Genomic DNA, 20,893 nt, shown 5'->3' on the forward strand with positions numbered 1-20,893 from the left:
CTGCCGCATGGGGAAAATTATTGTCAACTGGACAAAGGAGTAAATAACCAGGCTCTCTGAGAAGAGGAGGCCGGGAACACCCTGCTGGAAGTCTGGCCCTGCTGGGCTAGGCCCTGGTGGCAAGCAGAGAGGGAAGAGGAGTTCATTACATACGGGACTCCAATCTCAAAGATGTTGTTCTGGATCAGCTGCTTCCCCAACATGATGATGCTGAGCTGAATGCAGAGCTCCATGAGGCAGCCCCCTGGAGCACACTGCCCGGAAAAGAAGATAACGGAAGATGTGGTTAGACCAAGTGGAGCTCAGAGAAGCAAGGGCAAGAAGTGAGGCACGCTGCAAGGGGGGACGGCCGGGGCCAGGGGTGCACGGGCACACCACCAGCCGGACTGTACTTGCCTCTTCCATGCGGTAACCATCGAACACGTAAACATAGCTTCCAGGTCTGCCCACGAACCTGAAATCCAGAAGTGTGGGAGAGTTAGGGAAGGAGAAGACAGGGCTGCTAGAAGGCCTGCCTTCTGAGTGGAAGAGGCACCGCCCAACAGCCTCCTGGAAAGAACTGGCCAGGGCAGGGGCCAACTCACCCAGGGGTGGGCGTGGACACTGCGTTATTGGCTAGCTGTCACCTGGCCATCAAGGGTTCACCTCTTAACCCGAGTTCCAGGGGACAGGGGCTGAGGCTGGGGCTGGTGTGGGGCTGGGAAGGTCCTGTGTATGGGCATCTGTGACAATTTCTGAGCCTCAATGCCACAAGGTTTGGATTATCCCTAAGTGTACTATCTGTGCACCTTCCTCCCTCAACTAATGTTAAGAATTGAGTTCTGATCGAGGCTCCTCGGTGGGAGATTCTGATTTCCCAGGAAATGGTCCTACCCATCTATTTAAGGCTCAGCTCAAATCTTTCCTTCTCTGTGAAGTCTTCTGTCTCTGTTCACAATTAAGTATTTCCCGGGCACTTTCTTTATACTTCTATGATAGCAACTCATTGCGTGTGCTGTAGATAAGACCATCTCTTTCAATAGACCACAAATTATCTAAGGGTCGGGACCCCATTTTTTGGCCTGAAATATCTATGTAGGAAATTTGCTATTGATATTAAATCTAGAGTGAAAGCACCAGTGGAGTATATACCCGTTAATATGGATAGTCTCTCTGCTACTATAATTTCATACGAGTCAAGGGCAGAGATCCCAGGAAGGGGGTTGTGGTTTCTGTCACAAACCTATTTATAAGAAACTATCAAATATGCACAATAATAGCTCTTGCTGTGGAGGCCTGCTTGATGAGATTTTAGTGCTAGGGAAGCTTTTCTGACAAAGTTAATGCCTACTAGGAAATCTCCTTATAGGTAGCCAACTGGATCTAATTGTCAGAAGTGATTTTACAGCTAGACACATTGCATAATAAAGAATCTGACTGGCCTTTGTTGCTGGTTCTTGGAGAAGCCTCTAAATCCTTAGAATTTCCCCATAGGATTCTCTTTGTTATTGATAGTTGGGATCTTGAGACTATACCTAAATTTATGCTAATGAGATCACTCAGGATGGGGGAGGCCATGCCACAGAAACCAACTGTGTGATTAGAGGGTTGGGCCTTTCATCCAGGTAGTAGCAGCCTGACCTCAGGGGATGGAAGGGGGGTGGAGGCTGAGCTCAGTCACATGGTGAATGCTTCAACCAATCCCACCTATGTACTGCAAACTTACAAATTCTGGGCACGGAGGCTTGGATGAGCTTCCTGGTTGGTGGGACACATCAATGTGCCAGGAAACTAATGCATCCTGAGGACCTGGAAGCTTCTGTTTAGGACCCTCCTAAACCTCAACCTATGTGCCTCTCCCACTTGCTGGTTTGGATTTGTACCCCCTTTCTATAGTAAAACTGTAATTTTAAGTACAGGACATTCCTGAGTTCTATGAGTCATTCTAGAGAATTAGCAAACCTGAGCAGTTAGCGGCTGTAGCCAGTTGGTCTGAATCATGAGTGGCATAGGAACTCCAGAGCCTACAGCTAGTGTTTGGAGGGAGGGCAATCTCGTGGAAGACGGTGCCCTTAATCTGCGAAGTCTGTGCTAGCTCAGGGTAGCTGGTGTCAGAATTGCATTGCAAGACCTATGAGCCATTCACGAGACCTGAAATTCCTTCTTATCTCATGCTCAAAGTTGGGAGGCCCAGATTATTCTAAGACTCACCCTCTGGGGCCCAGGGTCAAATCCCTATAGTTTCTCTGGTTATCAGAATCCAAAGATTCTAATCCAAAATGACATAACGCTTATGCCACCGCTTCACAAACAGTACAGTGGGGATGGAGATGGGGAATGGGACTGAGAGTGTGAATTGACAGTGGGGACAAGCTGACTCTAGCGGGGGACCCAGTCTTAGGGACAAGTTGCACTTCCATGTGTGAAACCATTATACTCACCTCCCCTTAAAAAAGGCCACATAGAAGATGGGTGAGTAGGCATTGACGAACTTTAGCAAGAAAGCTTTGAGTATCAGGCGTTCTTCAAAAGTCTGTTCTGTTTTGGGAACCTCTGAAAGAAAAGAGCAAAGCTGGTAAGACTGAGAGACAGATTTTCACCTCTTCAGAGTTTTAATCCTGACTACATGAACCATTGTCTCTCGGCTCTCATTCCTTCAGAGTAGAAACCAAGCGATCTGTCTCTGGCACATTAGAACTGAATTCATCCGGGAGGTCCCAAATGGATTGCCAGGTACTGTGAAGCCACAGAAGGCAAAGGGTACACAGAATCATCACCTTTCTCCCTCCACTTCCCTCCTCTTATCCACTCCAGCAGTGGTTTCATGCTGTACTCCTGTAAGGGGGACGTGAGCAAGCAGAACTTCCCCTAACCACCCTCACCTCATCAAGGGGAACGCAGCTTTTAACTGTGTGATTGCCACTTCCATAAGATTTTACTTGAACCAAAGTCCCTGATGAAAAAGCCTTGTTAACCAATGAACTACAGTCAACAGGCAGCAAAGACTTGTCTTGGGTACCATGACATTTTTCCTCTTTCTCGCCTCCTGCATTTCCAGCAGGAAAGCCTGCATCTGTATGCTCTCTGGATAGACTGGGACACCTTATACTCACTCGGTCAAATGATGGAGAATCATCAGATAAGCAAAACGAACATAAGCCTAATGTCTCAAACTCGGGGGTCACAGCCCCAGTGAGTTCTGTGAGGTTCAAGGAGAGGAGTCAGCTCATAATCCCCCAAGGACCCTAAGAAACACTGGCAGAAACCTCACTGATGCCTTCAGTAGACTCGAGACCCATGGGATGTTCTGGTGGACAACAGGGCACAGTGTTTGCTGGGGATTCACAGATCGTGACAAACGGCTCGGCAAAGATAGGAGGTTACAGGGCCACACTTCAGGGGCAGAAAGAAAGCACTAGCCTGCATCATGCGCACTGATAAATATCACCCGAAAGTGTGCCGAGCACAGGGCCAAAGTATCAGGACCATGCCAGCCAGGAGGTTCTGTGTCCAGATGAGGTTGATGCATGGACCCATCTGACTTGTCTGCCCACCTGACTCACACACAGCTTTAGTAGCAATCTTTGGAAAAGTGGATGCAAAACTCTGTTCCCTCTCCTGATATTCCCTTCCTTGTCCCATCCCCTATGTACAAATCCTTCACATCCTTTAGCAATCAGATCAAATGTTGCCTGTAATCTCCTTCCCAAAGCCTTCCCCGATGACTTCAGATGGTAGTAATCTCTTTTTCTTCTATAGTATTTTATATTTCTCCTTATTAATTACCTACTTCCATGCCCTCCGAAAATCACAATGGGAGGTTTCATTGGTCTTCTGTCTTAGTTGGGGTTACCTGCTATGTCAAGAAGTAAGTAGTTTATTTGGGAAGTGCTCCCAGGAAGCTTTGGTGAGGGAGTGGGGTAGTGAGACAGAGAGGAGAGGGAAGGCAGCACGCATGTGTTCTGAACAATTGAAGGCCGCAGGCGACTGGGGCTCAGTCCCCCTGGGGACCTTCTAAGAGACTGTGAAATACCCCTCGTAATTACTACAATGAGGAGTGAGCAAGTGGAGTCCCTCATTGGGTGAAGGGTACCGCTGGACTTGACTCCCTAGCACTTCTGCCTTGTCGTACACATGGGCTGAGCATGCTCACAACTGGAGAACGCCTGCAGGCAGGGAGCGGCAGGGACCTCCAGGGACGCCAAAGGGATATGTGTGCTGTACCGTAGTGTCTGCTCCAAGCTGCTCCACAGGTGGCATTACACCCAGGCACGCACACCTGCTAACTCGTTTCCTCCTTACCTACCTATGTGAGGGGGTAGCGCATCTCACTTTTACAAAGAAAGGCAGCTGAGGTCCAGAGGGGTGACAGCCTTGCTCTAGATCATACAGGCCATAAGTTCAGGTTACAGAAGAGTTAAGGTCTGAACCAAGATCCACCTGTCTCCAAAGATGATGTTTACTCCACCACACTGTGAAATCAGGACCTTGGACTGCTGTCTCCATCAGACCTCCTCTTTCACCTCCCCACCCTCCACCCCCAGCCCACATGATATGTACCTAAGAAATATTTGTGAGCGGTCAGGTCACATGCATTGAGCACCAGCTGCATGTTGCCAGGGTGAACAGCGACGCCACACTTCCTGCAAGGAGCTTCATTTACCAAGGTCTCTGGGAGAGCCTTCTGCAAACTGCCAGTCTTTTCAAGATTTAATCTGTGAGTGGCAAAGAATCCTACCCCCTCTTGTCATGGCCAAAGGGGATCTTAGAGAGAAAAATGCTGTATTTCCATGACCTGTTTTCCCACACAGCACAGTGAGCCCCTCATTCATTTGCAATCTTAGAACATAGTCCTGAGTATAAAAGATGATGCCCAATAGCATCAGTGGTGGTCCAAGCACGAGCAGAGACCCGAGGAGATGGTCGCAGGCAGACGTCAGCCCATGGGGACCCTTGGCCCTGGGAGTGGCCTTGAGAACCAGAAAGCTTAGAGACGCCATAGTGCTACCCTCACAGTTGCAATCCTGGCCTCAACTTCTGCCTAAGGCCTGTGGAAATGAGAGCTACTCATCCTCTAGTCATGTCCTAGCCCCCATGAACCCTAAGAAACATGGTGTCACCCCTGGGCAGCCAGCAACACTGAAAACTGGTTCATTCTCTGAGAACCCCATCATCCTGAAGCCTACTTTAGTTTGCTTATGCTTTCTAACAGTCCTGGAGGCCCTGGCAGGCCATGCTGAACCTACAGAGCACCCAGTCATGCTATTCTGGGCTCAGCTGTATGTTGAGGGGAGTGACTACTTGCTTGTTTTGCTCCAGAGATGGCCGTAGGGACAGATTTTCACATCAGACACACCTGACTTCAAATGCAGAGTGTAGGTATATAGAAAGGATACCGACATCTCCCTCACAGGTTGTTGAAGACAGGATAGGATGCTTATAAAGCCCTCAGCCAAGAGCTTGGCAAGTGCTGGACCTCAATAAACGATAGCTCCTGTTGTCCTAAACAGTGTCCTCTGATGCCATCACCTCCTCCAAGCTGGCAGCCCTGCTTTCTGCAGCACAGTTGGGCCATCTGTGGCCAGGTGTTTGTGCACATCTCTAGGCCCTAAGGTTCTGGGCATTGTTTCCATGCTGATTAATGAGCGCTTTCTACCAATCAGTGGAGAGGATAGCTAGTAGGTGACCCTGCTGGCACATAGCTGGGAAGGTCTAATCAAAACAGCCCCTCTCCCCACCTCCACAGAACTCCCAGCCCACGCTTCCTGACGTCCTCTAGACAACATGGGAAATAAACATTGTCTGCTAGGGAACCTAGAGACATTGCCATAATTTTATAGGAGATGAAGCTGGAACAATCTCCCATGATATCCCTCAGCTGGCAGACAGCTTTGTGGTTTTCTCCTTCCTGCCACGCCTAGAGGGCCACGGGCACAGCCCCATGAGCTAGAAGTCCAGCCAGTCCCACACCGCCTTGCCCAGCAAGCACTTGGATGATGGTCTGTACTCACCACTCACAGTGAACACTGAGACTTCTTTAGTTTATGGACATAAGCAAAGCCCCACAGATATTTCACCTGTAAGGGCTTTTCCCTCCCTGCTACAAAGTCTGCCCAACCAAAAGGCCAACGTGTCCCTGTTTGACTTACGCTTCTCAAGTCTTCCCTGGGCTCAAGATCTACATCCCCTTCTTCAGTCTGATTCCTATTTTCCTTGACAAAAGGAAATAATGCTGAGGCCCAGGAAATGCCTGCCACCCATTTCTAAGGTCGCTTTCCATTTTAAGATCTCCTAACTCTGAACCACCACGTGGCCATTAACCCTGGCTCTCCCCAGCCCCACGCCACCCTGGCCCCGCCACGCACAGTGTGGATGGCGTTCCCACAATGAGCACAGTCAGGTCTGTCTTCTGCTGGGCCACGGCTGACACTAGATGTATCAGACTAAGCACATTTATTGAATGAATTAATGAATGACATGACATGACATGACATGAAAATATCATTTAGAATAGTGAAAAAATATTTATCATTTACTAAAAATTCCCTGTGGGTATGAAATCACAAGAAAGCAATAGCCGAAAGAGAGTGAAATCGCCCTCATTTCAATTTCAATTTCATTTAATTAATTTAAATTTCCCTATCTTATCCACGAGATAAGAGATGGGGGTATTGGAGTTAGATGCAGGACCTACAAGGGCTATAGCCCTTGCCATGGGAGGGGCAGAGAAGGACAGGAGGTGAGGCAGAGCCCCTGCCAAAGAAGAAAATGTGAGTGATGGGGGAGGGGTGGAGGCGCCCAGCAGAAATGTTCCTTAACTTCCCTGTCAAAAAAAGAAGGAAGGGGGGAGGAAGGGAGGGAGGGGGAGAGGGAAAGAAGAAGGAGGGAGGGAAGGAAGGAAGGAGGGAAGGGAAAGGAAAGGGGAAGGAAAGAGAGAGGGAGGGAGGAAAGGAGGAAGGGAGGGAGGAAGGGGGAGGGAGGGAAGGAGGGAAGGAAGGAGGGAAGGAAGGACGGAAGGAAGGAAGGAAGGAAGGAAGGAAGGAAGGAAGGAAGGGAGGGAGGGAGGGAGGGAGGAAAGGAGGGAGGAAGGAAAATTTTTCAGTGGGATTTTGAGCCTTTGCCCAGTGTACCCGAGGCAGCCAATTCAACAGTAACAACCACTCCTTGTCTCTCATTTTAAAATATTTGGGGGATAAGAAAATTAAAACTTGTGTCACCCAAAAATGAGTAATCAGGTCTGAGGAGCTGAAAATTTGGTAAACTTGTCTTGTAAATGTGGCTAGAAGGGGATTAAGGACGAGGTACAAAGAGGCACGTGTCTTTGATTTTCTTTTATAATCTCCTTTGAACTCTTTGTGCTCAGATCTCCCAATCCCTGCAGGAATTTCCTCCAAGTTCTTGGGAAAGAGAATCCAATCCTTTTGGGATGCTTTGCTCCAACTGGAAATGAGTGGCTCCCTTCCTCCATGCTGATAAATCATGGGCCTAGTTATTATTTATTAGTTTTAGTTCTAAAAACAGCCTTTGCCTGTGCTCTCAGGGCCATGAGCCACCATAAATAATGGGCACTTCCAATAAACAATCCAAATCCACTTGATAGGCCACTAAATCAGCTGGATGCCCCCACCTCAGAGAAGCTCTGCAGCCCCGTTCTGGGCTTTGCTGAGCCTTCCAGGGAACACCCCCCCAGCCCCCCAGGGATGCAGATAACTGGGGATGGGGGTGGAGGTTATCAAAGCCCGGAAGCTCCAGTTGGACTACTGGATCTCTCTCAGCAGCCAACACGAGGAGCCTCATCCGTCTACCACAGAGACTACACGACTCAAGAAATAGAACAAGATTTCCCAGAGTCCACTTGGGATGGGGAGGATGTCTTCAGGCCAAGAATAATCCGCAGTTCAGGCCACTGGCAGGATGCCCTCGTAAGACACAGACCTCTGGAGTGGGCCTAAACCCAGGAGAAAATGGCCCACAGCCTCGGGCTTCATAAAACTCCAAACACAGTGCCTTTAGACTGTGATCGCTACAGGGGTGTACAGGAGGGGAGTCAATGTGAAGAGCGCGTGAGTAGGTAGAAGGCAACCCCTCTCCATCCTTATTCACTCCTGAAATCCTGCGTCCCCCAGAAAGTCACCCCGTGTTGATTAGAGGCCTTCTGAGGGTTTCACCAGTAGGAAATCACTGAAGCAGATTTCCAACAGAGGGCAGACTCTATCCAGGACCAGAAGGGCAACTGGATAGAATTCCTGGGCCGAGCCACTACCTAGCCCCCTTTTTTCTTAAGTGTTAAACCTCTGGAGCATTGTGTCATGACAAAATACGAGTACAAATGACCCAGCTGTAAACTGCCTTGGAAAATAATTAGTATGAAAGCCCAAGTTAGTCCCAGGGGGCCAGCTCAGAATTCAAAGTCCCCAGAGCTCCATCTTAATCATATGGAAACAGCATGGCCCGCAAGAGGATGCCAGCTGCAGGATCTGAATTTTCGAGAAGCAGCTCAGCATCACTGGAGCCCCCAAGAGCCCAGCCGGCGCAGATATAGTGACGGTGACAAAACGAGATGAGGAGATGTCCAAGTGTGTATTTCAACTAGTACCAGCCCTGGCCTGAACCTCTGGGGCTCAGTCAGAAGGCAAAGACGCCTGCTTCTCCCTCAGGGCAGATCAAGCTTTTGCAAACAGCAATGTATTCTGACAGCCCTACCATCTGGCCTTCCCTCTATTTGTGTATGTGTGTGTGTGTTTGTGGGGGCAGGGGTAGGTGTGTCTCAGCCTCTGTGTGTGTTGATGTTGTTGCCTTGTTTGTGCCATCGAGAGGAAGGGAATCCATAGGAAAAGCCAGCCAGCTGGGTAATTAAGCAGCCCGCCCATTGCCTAAGGGAGCGGAGAGCCCCAGAACTGGAGATTAAGGATGGGTGTTCCTGAGATACTCCTGCAGCCCAGAGAGTGTCTTCGTGCAAGGGATCCCCCTCTTAGAGTCAGGAAGATGACTCGGGATCCCAGACAAACGGACGGGAGATCTACTGTGCTGTCTAGCAGCCTCGCCCAAGGTGACAGCACCCCAGGGCGCCTCATTTTAAGAAAGAAGGAGACTAAGTAGGCAGGGAGCACCTGGGAAGGGGGAGAGAAAGAGAGAGAGAGAGAGAGAGGAGAGATTGATGGACCCCGCTATGGGCCACCGTGTGCCAGGCACCGTCCAGGCACTCAACATGGATTCCCCATCTGACTGTTGCAGCTGCGCTATGAGGACTGTCTCCCCACGGCACTGAGAGGAGTAGGGAGAGAACAGACAGGTAGGTAGGTGAGCCCAGTTTGCAACCACAGACACTCCTGTGACACCAGTGCATCATCTCACAAGCACACTGGTCTGGAAACCAAGCCCAGTGAGTGGGAAGGGAGTCATGCCACCTTAGCCCATCTCCTCACCTCTTCCCAGGGAAGGCAGCGCAGAGGGAATGGTTTATCTTTTTCATCCTTTTTTCTTTGTTCAACAAATGTTTCTCAAGGGGCTATTGTGTACCAGGCACTGGGCACTGGGAATAGAGGGGTGGCCAAACCAATACGCTCCCCACCCCGTGGACTGAGAGTCTAGAAGAGGGGCGCAGACAAATGTACCATTCTGGAGAGCAATGAGGATAAAAGGCAGGGAGAGAGGGGAAGAAAAGGGGGCAGGAAGACAGTTTAGTCAGAGTGGTCGAGAAAGGCCTCTGGGGAGCTGACCTCTCAGCTGAGGCCCCACGGGTCCTGCAGGGGTGGCAGCCTCAGGGAAGGGCTGCGGATGGGAGAGATCTACGGATGTCCAGGGAACAGAAAGGCCCAAGGGACTGGAGCATTCTGAGCAAGGAGAGAGCATTTAGTAGGCAGTAAAGCTGCAGGGGAAGGCAGGGGTGGGTCAGTGGGCCTCCACAGGCCACAGGAAGGACTTCAGATCTCACTGGAAGCACAATGGGAAATCGCCTTGGGGTTCTACAGAGGGAAGGGATAGAGCAAGATTAGATTTTAAAGGGATCACAGAAAATGAGCTGTGGATGTGTGTGTGTGTGTGTGTGTGTGTGTGTTTAGTCGGGGGGGGGACAGTCGTAGAAGCAGAGAGACCAATGAGGAATGTACAGTGGTCCAGGCAAGAGATGACCGATATTAGGATGGAACCTGTGAACAGTGGTCAGATCTGGGGTATGTCTGAAGGTGGAATGGGCCATACTTAACAGACTGGAAATCTAGGTGTGGAAGAAAAAAAAAGAGAGAGAGAGAGAGAGGTAGGTCTAGGACGACACTCAGGTTTGGGTACGAGCATTTGAGTGGTTGGTGGTTCCAGTTACTGAGACAGAAAATAAATGCGTGAGAGGTAACAGGTTTGGAGGAAAAAATTAAAAGCTCAAAGTTGGACACACGGAGTCCTTGGACCTCCTTGCTTTTGTCCCCCCGGGGTCATGCCCCCAGCGTGAAGGAGCTTTGCACCAACTGCGAACCATCCTTCAAAGCACCCAGCCAGCTTCCAGCTTCGAGGAACCAGAGCCTCAAGCAAGTCGCGGCCTCAGGCAGATGGTGCACCAGGTGATATCCCAAGTGCTTCCTGCTTCTGGTCTTCTGTGTCCTGTGACACAAGTCACAAGGCTGTAACAGAAGAACAGACGAAGACCTTGGGCTTTTCGGTCCCAGTGTTCCCAGACAAGTGATTTCCTTTGCCGAGCCTCACTGTCCCAATTCCTAAGATGGGACCTTCCTTAAACATCTCTTGTAAAGACTGAGGGAAACCAAGTATGGGGAGCACCAAGCAGAGAGTAAGGGCTCAGATGTCTGCTTTGATTAGTGTAGCAAAGCACTGTAGCAGGCATTTAATCTGGATGTTAGTGAAAATCCTTAGTGAGAGAGATGCCAGCAAGTGACCTAAAAATCTCTGACAGAGTCCTCTTAGAAGGTTGGGGTGGGCATCACTTGGGTTAGTGAGGGTCCCTGGAGTCGCTGAGGGTAACCTCTCTCTGAGGGAGATGAAAAGGGGTAGTATCAGATCTACTGTGTTGTGCAAGTTTAAGAGGACAAGCTGTAGGCTCCTTAGGTGGATTTCTAGGGCGAGAAGGGAGCCCTTGGTTCTGAGTCTATGGGATGGAGGGCATCCTGGAGATGGGGGTGGAGGTACATACGAGTCCCTGAAAGCAGGGGACCCTGACAGCTACAGCCCCCCCCCTCCCCCCCCGCACTGAGCTTACTCTGGAGGGGAGGATCATCCTCCCTGAGGAGCAATGGGCTGCCTGGGACCTGCAGTACAGAGCGACCCTCTCAGCGAGGGCCCAGCTTCTTCTGTCAGATGGGACAGGGCAGGCGTCCAGCAACAATGGTGTGTAGCAGTGAGACCCGAAAGAGTGAAGGGCCGGACATACTGCAGGTGTTTCCCTGTTTAAACAAGGATGTTGGCCTGACCGCCTCTACTAGTCAAGATCCCAGCAGGAAACAGAATTCACCTCAGATGGTTCAAAGGACGTGCGTCTAATGAAGCTTCTCTTAGAGCGGCAGAGGGGTGAAAAGAAGACATGGTGTCCCTGCAGCCCAAGAAGGACCGTGAGGGAGGACTCATCCCGTAGAAGCTGTGGTTAGGAAAGGAGGCAGTTCTCCCAGAGATGAGGGAGAAGCAGGGGAGACCTACCCCCAACTCCCTCTCCTGCCCGCTAGGCTTCCTCCTCTCCCACGGCTTCCTGTCGGCTGGACCCAACTGGAAGTCAGAGTCGGGGACCCCCTGTGATACCACCTGCTTGGGGCTTGGGGGCACAGGACGTGGTGGAGAAGGGGGGAGAAGGGGTCTGGAGGGAAAACACGGCAAACAGACAATGCCCACCATACTCCTTTCTCTTCTTGTGGCTTAAGTCTTGAGTCAGGGTTCTGAAAAACCCCAAAGGAGAGGAATATATTGGACTTCCTGCTAATAGGAGAGAGGAGTGCTTCCGTGATTAAATGTTCATAGTTACAGCTCAAGTTTGGGAAGGAGTTCTTGCCAGTTGTATTAAACTATTATAAGTAGCACGTTCGTAATCATGGTTTCCTATAACTGGAATGAGTTGTGCCATGAACTTGGGCTATAACCACGATCAGGTCTCTCTTATTATTAGCAGCAGCCTCCCATGGTCCTCGTCCCTCCCAGACAACATTCACAAGACTTCACGCCGCCCCCAGACAATGGCAGGATCCCCTCGTGCCACACCCTTCCCCTGGCCGCACTGACAGGCTGGCAGGAGGCTCTTCCCGCCCCCCCGCACCCCCCCCCCCCCCGCCCCGTTGCCTGAGGCCACCCAGAGAGTCAGGAACTGGCGGCAGAGCACGAATACGACCCCGCAGATCTGACTCTCAGGCCAGATTTCAAATTCCCAGCACTACGGTCTCCACCCGCCCACACCCCCCACACCGAGAAGGCACACGTCCTGGCCCACACGCATCCACACGCGTCCACACGTATCCCTGCTGTGAACATACGATCCCGAGCAGGCTCAGGCTGCAGTGAAGCCGACTCCCCTTGTCCCAGTGCTTGGAGCCAACAAAGTAGCGCTTCCCCCTGACTCTGAAAACACACATTGTCCACATTTGATGGAAAATTAGATCCATCCGTGTATGTCCAAAATGTTCTTCAAAGAATTTTTGATGTCCTGGCAGCCTTTGGTACTGAGCTTCCTCTCCCTTTTTTCTTTCCCTCCCTCTTCTCCTTAGTTGTAATAGATCGGCTTTCCCTGGGGACAGCTTAGAACTGGATACAAAATTTTAAACTGAGGCATTTCAATTCTTCAAAAAAAATTTTTTTTAGTTTAATAATGCATGCAGGACCCCAAAGTCTGTGAACCTACACAGGTGTCCTCATGCGCACGGGCCTAGGAGGCAGGTGACAGTGCACACAGAGCTGGCTCCCTCTGAGTCTCCCTGCCCCTCCCAAGACCCCTACCACCTGACACCCACATGGGTGGGGGGCGTTGCCTTGTAAACCATCTGGAGCCTCTCATGGTGTTTTCCTTTCCTTTTTCAATACCTCTAAACTTTCCTGAGGACAAGGACAGCTACATATTACCAGACAGTAGAGTGTCAGGGTCTCAGCGCTGAGGCCTGACTCCCCCCCACCAGCCCCAAGACCTTGGGCCTGTTCTTCATCTCTCTGTGGCTGTCTTCTGACTCTAAAATGGGCATGTTAAGACTCCCGACACCCTTGGGGCTGTTTTGAGGATTAAGTATATTGATAAACAGAAAGTGGTTAGAGCAGTGTTTGGCGTGTACACGTGCATGCATGCGTGTGCACGCGCGCACACACACACACACACACACACACCACTAACCATGTGCTCACGCGTCAAGTTTCTAAACCTCCTCAGGCTTCCCAGAAGAGCAATGAAAGCAATGACCAATTCCTGGCCCTACGGTGAAGATTCCGTGGCATAATGTATGTCCAATGCCCACCAGTGCCCCGTACACAGAGGTGGATGCTCCATTAACACCAGGTCCTTTATCCCACCCCTCCTTTCGTTCACTTCCTGGCCCCACCTCAGTGGCCCCAGGGCGGCAACGCTGCAGGACATTGGCAATATTTAAACAACTCACAAACACAGCCACTTTCAGGAGAACTGGAGACTCTGACTTGACACACTCACCATTCTCTGAGCACCTACAAGAAGCCCAACCCCGTAACTGGGGGCGTGAAGGGTGAACTGCCCAGCTCCCCACACAACCAGCACTGCGCACACACACAGTTTTGGAAGGGAGAGGCAGAGGCGGTAGAGCTAGAGATGGAGACTGGTCCCAAGAAAAGCAAGCGGCTGGCATCCAGGGTATTCAGCCTTGAAGCCTGCTGTGAGCCCTGCCTCCCCCACCCTGCCTCCAGCTAGAAGAGTTCCCCACAACTAGAGTGCAGATAGGCTTCCCTTCCAGGCCAAGCCAGATCCAGGCCTACCTCCGTCAGCATAAGACCCTGCGGTTTTCAGGAGCACCAGACATTCTGCACCCTCTGTGTGGGCTCAGAAGCTTGCTGTCTCAAAGGCCTGGTATCTGCCTGTGTCCCAAGGAGGAAGCTGCTATGGTCTGCATGTTTGTGTCCCCCCCAAATTCACATGTTGAAAACCTAATCCCCAATGTGATGGTATTAGGAGGTGGTGCCTTTGGGAGGGGCTCAGGCCATGAGGGTGGAGCCCATATGAGTGAGATGAGTACCCTCATAAAAGAGGCTCCAGAGAGGCCCCTACTCCCTCTGCCAGGGGAGGACACAGCCAGAAGTCTGTGGCCTGGACGAGGACCCTTCCCCAACCCTGCAGGCATCTTGACCTCAGACTTCCAGCCTCCAGAGTAGGAGAAACACATTTCCGCTGTTTATCCCAGAGAGTGGGATTCTGGGATGGCAGCTGAACAGAGTAGGACCGAAGCATGCCTCGAGCTCGTCTACTTGGTGACCCTTGTCACCTTGCTTCATCCCCTGGCTCCCAGGACATCTGAGCCCTGTCTGATTTGCCTGGGAATCCAATGTCCTGGACAGCTATTGCTTGTTTCCCATCCCTGGAGCCAGACTCTTTCCTAGAACCACCATCTGAGACCCCTTTAAGAATGAACAGATCACTGGAGACCACCCTGTCCCACCCATTCACTGGGATCCTCACAAACTCATCACTGATGCTGCTGAGCCAGGCTACGCACCTTATATAGAGGGCCTTGGCCACCAAGGCCCCAGGCTTCACTCACTTTTCCCTCCACCGCAGGTTCCAGCTCAGTCCCTGCCCTGCCAGTGCTGTGTGGCCACCAGATCACAGTGTGTCTTGCACCCAAGCCCATGACCATTGTTACATGGCAGCCAGGGAGACAATCACTGCCTTTATCTACCACGGCGGAGCCAACTCTTAGCAAATTCTGGGGTTTTTTTGGTCACAAATATTTGTGGCAAGAATGGACCTCAGATTGGCCTGATGTCTGGGCCTGCTGGGGGATGCTCCCAAGAAATCGGTATTCACCACCCGGCCTTGCAGGAAACACTTGGGAACTTGTTGGGGTTGTTTACACCAGCTGTTTGCACCTGGTGAGCAAGGCGGTCGTCACAGCCTCCTCATCAATCAGGAGATCTGAGGCAAGAAGCCAGACGGGTATTAAAGCCAGCGTGAGAATGGCAAAGGAAGCCCCTAACCCTGGCAGAATCCTCATTCCATTAGGTGGCATTATTCACAGCTTTGTGTCCCCAGGGAGGCCTGGGGGACTCTGCAGCCACCCCTCTACCTGCAGGGGTGCTGGGCACCCCCACTGTGCATGGCCACCTCCGTCAGTGGGTTCGCACGCACCCTCTGCCATTAAGGATGCGTCAAGTCTTCAGATGCCTTTGTTGCGTCTTTCAGTCACTGTCCCATCAGGACAACTTCACATTTACCTTCTTCATCTCAAAATCCCTTCAAATCCTCTGGTAAGTAGGAAATAATGAACGCATAAATGCTCACTGTAGCTCCCACTGTGGCTGGCAGGATGCCTAGCCTATGGGCATTCCTTGAAAACAAATTTTCAAATGCACAAATGAAGACAGAGATGGATTTAGCCAATAACTACATCGACAAAGTTGTGCTAAGATCTACTGTGAGGCAGGCCCCATGCAGGGGATACAAAGAAACGTAAGAGCGAGCAGCTGTCCTCCAGGACTCTGCGGCCTGTTGGAGTCAGCAGCAGGGACCTTTCCCACTCACGGAATGTCCACGCACTTCTACACATTTTCCCGCGTCCTCACAGGCCGCTTCCAGCCAGCGTGCTGGTGAGCAGAAGGGAGGGACGGCGCTCCTGGACTGGAGCGGCTCACAGCCGGCATGGCGTCCGCGGGGCCTCCGTCGGTGTGGTCCTCCCATGGCTGTGTGAGCCCGAGCCCCCTGCCCTGCCACCGAGGACATGGAGCGTGAGTGAGGTCAGATAAACAACTTCGTGTTATGCACCTGAGATTTTAAGATTAATTTTTCACCCTGGCAGAGCCTCGTCTGTTCTAAGACTAGTAAACACACAGACAAGTCCAGCGATGAGAGAAGACAGTGAGAGGAGCAGATAATGCACCCCAAGCTTACTTGCACCTGCTGGTTTATGGGCCACCAGTCTCTGGTGTGGTGTCCCCTCTTCCTAGAGCCCTCCCCCCAGGTCTCTGTGTGCTGGTGCCTTCCTGTCGCCCGAGGCTCAGCCACCATGTTACCACCTCAACAGGCCTTTCCCGACCACCGGACCAGAGCACACAACCCCACACCACGGTCCCATGACCATTTTGCTTTCTCACCCTCTGGGAGATGTTCCCACTCACTGTCTATTTTTCCCTTATTACAGCGTAAGCACAGCGAGAGCAGGACCATGTCTTCCCTGTCGACGGCTGTGCTCCCAGAATCGTGCCTGGCACAAAGTGGGCACTCCACATCCGGGGGATGAACGAGTGAACGCATGATCTGCACCCGAGGAGTTCAGAAGTGGGTGGGAGGAAACTCCCTGAGGGCTGAGTGTCCAGAAAAGGATGGGGGAGGCAGGCTCCTCGAGGTCCTTTAAAAGGAGGGTCACCGAGGGCTATTAGAGCGCTTCCAGCAGCCTAAGCACAGCACAGAGGTGGGAACACACAGGGTGATCTGGGGTGACCGTGAGTGGTGTGGGTCGCCAGGGTGGTGGAGGACACTGGGAAGAAGGCGGCTGAGAGCCTCAAATGTTAGTTTATATTTGATCCAAGACCAAAAGGAAACTCTCTGTGGGGGCCGATGGGAGTGGTGCTCCCCTCCCCCAGCCCAGGGAGAAGGTTTGAGAAAGACTGACTGCATGGGATTTCCAAGCTAGAGGCCCAGAGAAAGGGGCTAAAGACAAGGGCACAGTCCTTAGGCTATGACAACAGCCCACACAGAGGTGACGACCTGTGGACAGGAAGGAGGAAAATGATGAAGGAAGGATCAATAAAATTCATTCCAGAAAAGCTCCCTGGTTTGCCCACTGCCACACATCGGGGGATGGGAGGGAGAAGGAGCCAGGCCCAGGGCTCAAAGGTTCCTTCCACCAGGCTCCCGAATTCAGTGGCCCTTCCATTATACAAAAGCACCTCTCTGAGCCCTCTGGGAACACCCAGTGTAGGGCAGACAAGGGCAGCCATCTGGGGAGGAGGCCCACGTGGGTTCCTGCACAGAGACCCAATACATCACTTCAATCCAGACAGTAAGAAACTCACATCAGCATCGCACAAAAGGTATCTGCATTTCAGAGGGAGAATCTGAGTGTGAACCTTAGTAAAATGAGGATATAATACTTCCCTTGCTGACCACACACAGTTTTTGTGAGGATGAATTGGGATAATGGAATTCTTTTAAGTCTAAAGCTGCTTTATGAGTATCACTATCACAAAGAACAAATTGTAGTTGCTAGAATTTCATCTCCTTTCCAGGGCACAGACTGGTTTCACAGCCAGGAGGAGCCTGAACTTTTTGGTTGAGGGAGGGAGTGCTATTAGAAACAGTGGATGTAGCTTCACGGTGTGGAAAGTGTTTTCTGGCCCGATGCAAAGAGAATTTGCCCAGCCTTGTACACAGGAGGTAAATACTTGTTAATGAGGTTTGGACTGTGGGCCACACCAGCTTCTAGGCCTTGCACTCTCTAGAGTTGTGGAAGACAAGTGACATAAAGTAATGCAGATGAGTGGCAGGGAGATGTTTCTGCACCATCGCTGGTTTCCTGCTCCTCTCTTCCTTCCTTCCTTCCTGCCCACACACTCAATAATCTCCTTTGCAATAGGCCTTCCCGCCTCTCTCTTCTCGGGGGCATCCTATGTCCCTGCTGGGACAGTTTTGCAAACATACAGCTCCAATCGCGTCACCCTCTTCAAAACCTCCCCAGTGGTGTGAGGTCAGAGCACTTGCGGGGGATGGGGAACGTTTCCTTCCTCTCCTGATGTCTCCCTGATGTGAAGGGAGAGGGCTTAGTCGTCAAGCCCTGCCTTTTCTCCCCTGCCTCACTCATTTCCCTTCTTGGGCACAGAAGCTTATCTCATTGGTTCGTCTGGAAGATGACACTGGCATTCCTCATCTACCCTCTTCCTCTACCCTTCCTCCGGGAAGCCAAGAGCTGCAGGAAGCAGGTGTTCTTCTGGGCCTCCCCACCCCATGTCCTAACACTTCCCAGGCTTCCCTGTCCTCCACTGCTGGCAGGGGAGTCTGTCTGTCATCTGGTACTGGGAAGCCTATCTGCCTCTCCTGTTAAGCTGCTTCCTCCCATGTAGCCTTTCTTAGCTTTAAAAGTGAAATCTTGGCTTTTGCCTACATCTGCCTTTGCCTTACTTCTCAGCCGGTTCAGAGATCAGGCCAGAAAGATGGGTACTTTTTATTGGATGACCCTTTGAGCTCCAGCAAACACTTTCTCCTTGTCTATGAAAATAAGCAGAGTTCTCAGCCTGGCATCCAAGGTCTTCCACTGAAAAATCAGCTCTCAGTTAATGCTCTGGGTCCAGCTCCCCCCTCCACTGTGCCCTGGACATGCCTCGGACCCAAAAGGAACTGCCACGCTGGGCTCTTCTCGCATCCTGGACACGCTTTGTGTTTTCCTTCTTGCATAGGCGGAGCTCTCGGCTCCTCCCCGGCACCAAAATTCTACCCGTTGTCATCGTCCAAGCCCAGCCCACGTGTAGTCCTCCACGTGCCTTTCCTGCCCCTGAGGGATCTGATCTCTCCCTCTCATTCTGTTCCCTCTGCCAGGAACCTCTTGCCCTCCTGCTCGCTCCCTCCTCCCTCTATACCTGCCTGTGTGAATATCACTTATCTGTGACCAATCCTTGTCTCAGGAGCCTCCCCTGAGCCCCCGGGAGTGTTGGAGGCTCCCCTTAAGTGCTTCCATAGAATGCCACATACCACTAAACACACTGAAGCAACATCCTCTGCTGACTTTTCTCAAGAAACTTATGAAGAGACACAGATAACATTTATAAACGTGCACACGCCTAAAGGGAGTAGAGCCTCCACTCTAGATGGCACCTTGCCTATACCCACATAGAAACCAAAAGTCAAGGCCCACTGTAAGTAGAGTCCAGGCCAGGGAAATGCACTGAAAGAATCCCTTTGACTGGAATTAGTGAAACCTTTCTGGAATTTTCTGATCCTCTAGGGAAGGCTCACTTGAAGATGGGGTTATCCTATCAAGTGTCTAGCTTCTAACTGGTCAGTGAATTAAAGATATCATAACATTAATTCAACTTTCCTGAGGTTAGTGAGAGGCTGACAGTCCTAGTGCCCAGATTCAACCAGGGAAAGAGGTGCACGCATCCAGGCCACCCAGGGTAAGTACCATTGGGAAAGGGTCTCAGCTCTCAGCCCTCCCCCACCTAATAAGCACAAATGCCAAAAAGTGGCGCTCCGGCAACAGCAGGTTGCCGCTCAAATGACAAGTCTGAATACTGAGGCCACCGCATTTTTCTCACTGGCTTGAAGCTTGGGAAGTCTGATATGCCCCTTTGAAGTCTGCTCAGTGCGTGGGGAATGTGTGGATTTTCTGGGGGCTCGGCAATATGGGGATAGATAAGACCCTCCCAGGGCTCAAGTATCAAGAGCTTTCTCGACTCTGTAAACATTCCTGGGAAAGTGAGGAGGGCTAAAACTCCACGATTTGTAACAGGAAGTGTTGAACCTGTCTTGCCTCTAGGTTAGGCTAAAAGGAAAAGACCCCGGGGATGCATCTTAGGGGACAGTGAGGGAGTTCATCAACTTGGGCTGGAAGACAACTGATGGAGAATGTTCTAGGGAGGATTTCTGCCTGAGGGGAGGCCCTTAGCAGGCCCTGCGAGTACAGAACCACCGTACCGCCTCATTTCTCCAATTAAAATGCACTGTCTAAGGCATTTTGTCCCTGTTCCTTTTCTTCATTTTCGGTCACCACCACCAAAAACCTTGTGCACGTTGAACTGAGCGTGTTCAAGGGGGCCTAGGGAAGGCATGGGACTTGGTGACACAGTACCGATTTTGGTGAGCCACTCGGCCACCGCGCCGTAGATCTCGTCCAGGACGAGGATGACCACGAGGTTGATGATGACTGCTGTCGCTGTCACTGTCACCCGGACATTGGAGCGCGTGGACTTGTTGAGAGACAGGGCCGCAGCAGTCGTGATGCGGTATACAATGACCCCAAAGACAATGGAGAACGTCAGGGCAATCTGTTTGGGAAACAGGGAGAGTCAGAGCTCAGCAGACAAGTACTGAGCAGCTATTACTTGCTCAGCCAACTGTCCTACTCGCTACATCAGGAACTATGGATCTGGAGTCCACTCGTGCACACCCTCTGAACTTATGTGCCAATCCTGAGGACAGGTGCACTGTCCATGAGAGAGCGTCTTCCATTTTTATCAGAAGCCAAATGGTCGACAACACACACAAAACCCTAAGAATGAAAATGCAGGACACTGAGGTGTGCATAGCACACGTGACATGATTTCCTTCACTAGGGGACTGAACTCTTATTAAGCCACGGGGAGTAATAACAGAGAAGGTATTGCGTGCTCAGTGAAGGGACTGAGTACAGACGAGCAAGCGGATCAGGTGGAATAATGGGATAAACTGGGCTCTCAGTGAAGGGAAACAGGGAGCCACCGAAGGCATCTGAGCTGAGAAGTGGTGAGTTAGAGCTTCAGGCGCTGGGTGCGGGAAGGCTGCCCAAAGGAGAATCAAGGGAGAGAAACCAGGAGTGAGATTTGTAGACTCTCGATCCTCAGGGTGAACAAAATATCACTCTAAGATTTCTCTACCAGGCAACTATAATGGAGGACTCGGAATTCTCATTTGGTGCCAAAATTTCTGGCTGTTTCGTTGAAAGGAAAGTTTACCAGTCACTGGACCTCTAAGGGTCCCCTACTTCCTCCTTCTAGAACTTAAGAATAATAAATCACTCTCCCAGACCAGCCCCTCTCGTCCCCCATCACAGCCCAGGAAGGCCTGTTTCCG

The 20,893-nt window shown here is 51.2% G+C and overlaps 1 protein-coding gene across 1 annotated transcript in view; it reads right to left on the reverse strand.

The window, feature by feature from the left end:
* The window catches only part of ANO2 (anoctamin 2), a 322,969-nt gene that overhangs the window by 45,703 nt on the left and 256,373 nt on the right, over positions 1–20,893 (reverse strand). The window contains exons 15-18 of the mRNA XM_078074088.1: positions 19,914–20,109; positions 2,421–2,532; positions 397–454; positions 154–254 (exon numbers count right to left, since the gene is read on the reverse strand). Of these exons, the coding sequence (XP_077930214.1) occupies positions 154–254; positions 397–454; positions 2,421–2,532; positions 19,914–20,109 (467 nt within the window). The remainder of the gene's footprint in view (positions 1–153; positions 255–396; positions 455–2,420; positions 2,533–19,913; positions 20,110–20,893) is intronic.

The sequence above is a fragment of the Halichoerus grypus genome, chromosome 6, assembly GCF_964656455.1.
Source record: "Halichoerus grypus chromosome 6, mHalGry1.hap1.1, whole genome shotgun sequence".
NCBI classification, from domain to species: domain Eukaryota; kingdom Metazoa; phylum Chordata; class Mammalia; order Carnivora; family Phocidae; genus Halichoerus; species Halichoerus grypus.